This window comes from Echinops telfairi, unplaced genomic scaffold (genome assembly GCF_000313985.2).
Source record: "Echinops telfairi isolate 266 unplaced genomic scaffold, ASM31398v2 ScPeMD7_7409;HRSCAF=8447, whole genome shotgun sequence".
Lineage (NCBI taxonomy): Eukaryota > Metazoa > Chordata > Mammalia > Afrosoricida > Tenrecidae > Echinops > Echinops telfairi.
Genome location: NW_022111309.1, coordinates 17,749,787 through 17,754,044, shown reverse-complemented (window position 1 = coordinate 17,754,044; position 4,258 = coordinate 17,749,787). Strand labels below are relative to the sequence as shown.

The 4,258-nt window shown below is 43.1% G+C and overlaps 1 protein-coding gene across 1 annotated transcript in view; it reads right to left on the bottom strand.

The window, feature by feature from the left end:
* WDR93 (WD repeat domain 93) overlaps positions 1-4,258 on the bottom strand; it is a 59,763-nt gene that overhangs the window by 48,829 nt on the left and 6,676 nt on the right. The window contains exon 2 of the mRNA XM_013006479.2: positions 306-651. Coding sequence (XP_012861933.2) covers positions 306-608 — 303 coding nt within the window. The 5' untranslated portion in view covers positions 609-651. The remainder of the gene's footprint in view (positions 1-305; positions 652-4,258) is intronic.

Here is a 4,258-nt window from a genome sequence, read left to right as displayed (position 1 = left end):
GTACCTGAGGTACTGGCAGGTTCTCCACTATCAAACAAGAGATTGAATGAAGACATTCCAAAAATTTCTCAATAGCAACCTCTGAATAAAAAAGAGCTACATAATCTTCAGTGAACTAGAATACCCCTTCCCTCCCAACCCAGGCAATTACCAAGTTCATTTAAATCAATATTAGCATGTCTATATCTAATCTTTCAAAATGACACCCATCTTATTGGTAAGAACGGCTTTTCTTGATCAGGTGCTTTCACTTATTAAGCCTCAGCTGAGAAACAGATTTCTGATCTCAGCCTGCAGCTTTTTACCTTGATTTCCACAAACGGAGGGTAGATGGTAGGCTGGATCCGTGTGAACTCGGATTCCCTGGATGCCTCCCTTTGCTCGATCATTTCCCATGAGCGGTCAAACAGAAGGTTCACCAGCTTGTTGATCATTCGATAAGGCTGAGGCAGAGAATCTAGTTCCTGATCCACATCCCAGAAGCCATAATCTGCTTCATCATCCTTACGCCAGTCATCCTCTGAGGGAGAGGGCACCTCCAGTCGGCCTCTTTTTGTATAAATGTTTCGCTGCTTCTTCTGGGTCTGACTTCCCTTAAGAGATGACATCACAAAAAGCAGTGCTGGCGATTTCTGTGAGACTCTAGAAAATCTGACAAAGGAAATAAGCAACACGTTGAGAAGAGAGGGAAGCCACTGGGAGTCAGCACACTTACCCAGCACAACAGCACAGGGGAACGATTTATTCTAGAGATGGGCACAACATGCTAGGAGGGTGGGGTCTTCATATTAGTGATGATGTCAGCAGATGGGTGTTGATTATTCAAATGCCAGCCCAAGATGACATGGGCTATAATGGAAGGAGAGAAATGCTGTATCCCTGTTGTCTCCCTTCACCTCCTATGAGGAGAGCAGTTGTCATTCTGTCCCAAATAGTTCACCCTCCAACCTACAACTTGGGTTTCTCCATCTCTGCAAAGGCTATGCTCAAGTCAGCTGGGCAGCTGGCCAGGTCTCTCTGGCTCTCCAGCCCCACTCTGATGTCCATTCAGACACTTCTGAGCTTGTTGATTAACTTGCTTTCTTCTCCACTCCCGTTACTGCCATCCAGGAGTTCTGGAGGAACAGTACCTGTGGGATCCAGCCCCACATCCAGATGAGTCCTAAGGGGCAATTGTGTAATTGAGGGGTAATTTAAAGAGACATAAGACAAGGTATGCAAGGGTTCACTTCTTCCAATGGAGACTGGAACCAGAATAAGGGAGTGCTGTGTTTTCTCACAGCCTTATATAATCTCGGGCATGCAAGTCACAATAAGCACATATGTAACAAGAAGGGATTGTATTCGAGTAAGGTGACCAGACATCCCACTTTTGGCGGGACAGTCCCGATTTTTAACAATTTGTCCCGCGTCCTGCGGCATTTTAAAAAAGTCCCGATTTTTTGAAAGAATGCACAACAAGCTAGGGTATACGGTTTTCGGCTGCCATGTGGCTATTTTGCCAGGATATGAGTTTTATCAATGGTGTCCCGCTTTACCAATGTTAAAATCTGGTCACCGTATATTAGAGGGATACAGGTAACATGAGGGAGACTAGCTAGGGGTATACAAGCAATAGGAATGTAAGGCACTAGAGGTATACATGTGACAGGAAGGTACATATGTAACAAGACGGGCAGAATCTAGAGTTAAGAAGGCAGCCTAACCTTGGTTGTCTGAGCTGGCTTGGCCTTCATGTCTTAGCTCTTCTCCAGGAGAATAATCTATGATCCTTATCAGAAGGGAGCAGGCCCTCCTTAGGGTGGGGCAGACAATAGGGTCTGATTGCTTTTGATGACAAACAACCTCCAGGCAAGTAGCCTTCAAGCCTTTGACCTTCAAGTGTATATAGTAGCACCTTAAAAATGACATTACTATCGGGCAACATCATGGGAATAACTTTTACTTAGGATGTGACTGAAATGCGTCTCCAACCCATGAATGTGAAGTTCTCCCTCCACAGGAGCCCCGGCCTCCCAGACTCCTATCATATGAACAAAGAGAATTTGTCTGTATACACTCTTTTCCTTTCTGTTTCCCACAAGTTCTCAGGGTCTATGAGATTTTTCAAAGGCTTATAGAAATGTTGGAGACATTAAAGGGAAAAAAAAGTTACTTTCTTGAAAAAACAGAACCCCAAGATCAAAATAATTATTTACATATTTATCATTTTTAGCCTCTACTCTGTGTATAAAGTTCAAGTCTAAGAGAATAGAATTAATTATCTGTACTTTAGCAAACTCCAATTATACACATTATAAAAAGGTATTCAACATGTGACAACTGAAAAAAAAATACTGTGGAAGATGAACACATTTTAAGATGCTTAGTATGCAGTGGGGCGGAGTCTTGCAATACCTGAAGGCATGGCCCATGGCAGCTTTGTAAAGTTCATGCCGCCATACTCTCTTCTCCTCTGGATGATCGCACAAGCCCACACCTAGCTTCCTGATGCCCCCCCCCCCCAGGCCCACACTGGAGTCAGAGTCACTTTTCAGAGCCTGTCCCTCTTTACCAGCCACCCATGGCTAGGCTAGAGTCCACATCTGAGAGGGGATCTGCTTCCTAGCCCCTGCTGCCTCTCAGCCTCACCTCTTCACGACTTCCATCTCCTACCTCAGCCATAATGTACCCCCACCACGATCCCCAGTCATTCTTCCAGCTTCTTCCCTTCCCTCCTTCCCTTTCAATCTACTCTGAATCCAGGGGCAGAGTGCTTTGATCAGTAAATCATTTGCCTCCTTGAGCTGAAGAGGGTATCGTACATACAAAGATGGAATGTTAATCAGCAAAACAGAGTAGCTTTCTGGACCTTCATTAGCTGATGTGGCACAACTCAAAACTCACAGAAACAGCTGCAAATATCCATTCATAATTGGAAGGTATGTTAGTCCGAGGTAGACTACAGAAACAAATTCATGGACACACATATGTGTATAAGAGAGAGTTTTATATAAAGGGTAATTGTACATTAAGAAAGCATCCCAACCTAGTCCAGTCCAAGCCCATAAATCCGATATGAGGCCATATGTCTGATACCACTCTTTAAAGTCCTCTTCTGACTCCCGAAACACATGCAATGATGCCGAATGCAGGAAGATCGCAGGCCAGTGGGATGGAAGTCTTCTGGGTCCAGTGGTGTTGTAAGCATGTCAGCGCTGGCAGGGATCTCCACGTTGCTTCTCCAGCACCCAGGGATACATCAGGGTAGGTCCAAGTGGCTTCTCCAGCTCAGACCATGAGCATAGTTCCAAGTGTCTTGTCAGCTGCAATGTTTCCCGGGTGTGAGTAGAGTGAGAGTGTCTCCTGACTCCAAGGAGGAAAAACAAGAGTTCCCAGATTTCTCAGAAGGCCATGCCTACACAGAGACCTCATTGGCTATGATCTGATTGACAGACTAGACTCCACCCCTTCACTCTTAATCCTCTCAAGTCCCAAATTAACACTAGAGTATATAACTACCACAGAAGGAATGTATGAAATATGAATTTTTAAAAATTGAAAATAGTAAAAATACACAAAGATTGATAGCCTAGGCGTTAGTGACCTGAAATGGACTGTTATTGGCCATTTCTAATTGGATAGTCAAATGGTCTACTAAACCAGGAATGACAAATTCAAGAGCAATGGTATCACATTAATAATCAAAAAGAACATTTCAAGATCTATTCTGAAGTACAAGAAGCAGATGACTGCTGCCTCAAGGGTAGTCATCGCAAGGGTGCTCAATGAATGTTGGCCTGGAACTAAATGTATAACTAAAATAGTATATTTACTCTTTTAATGCCCTCATTGCTTCATTCTGACACATATTAATCTAGTAGGCATACATCTGCTGTTATGAATGAATACTATTCAAGATTTTGCCCTATCAACAACCCCCCAATTGTATATGTAAAAAGTATCCAGTCACTTAAGAATTTAAACTGTATAAGCCAACAATTCATGTATTGTGGTTCATAGTTAGCCTATACTTGTATAGTTTCCTTTCCTTAACAGTGTTTTAAATTCTATACCATTGGCTAAACTAATGATACTATTATTGAATGTATAGTGGTTAAGTATTGGACTGCTAACAGCAAGATGAGCAGTTCAAAATCACCAGCCAACTCCTTAGGAGAAAGATGAGGCTTTCTACTCCTGTAAAGATTTATAGTTTTGGAAACCCATGGGGCAGTTTTTCCTTGTCCTACCAGTGGTTCTCAACCTTCCTAATGCC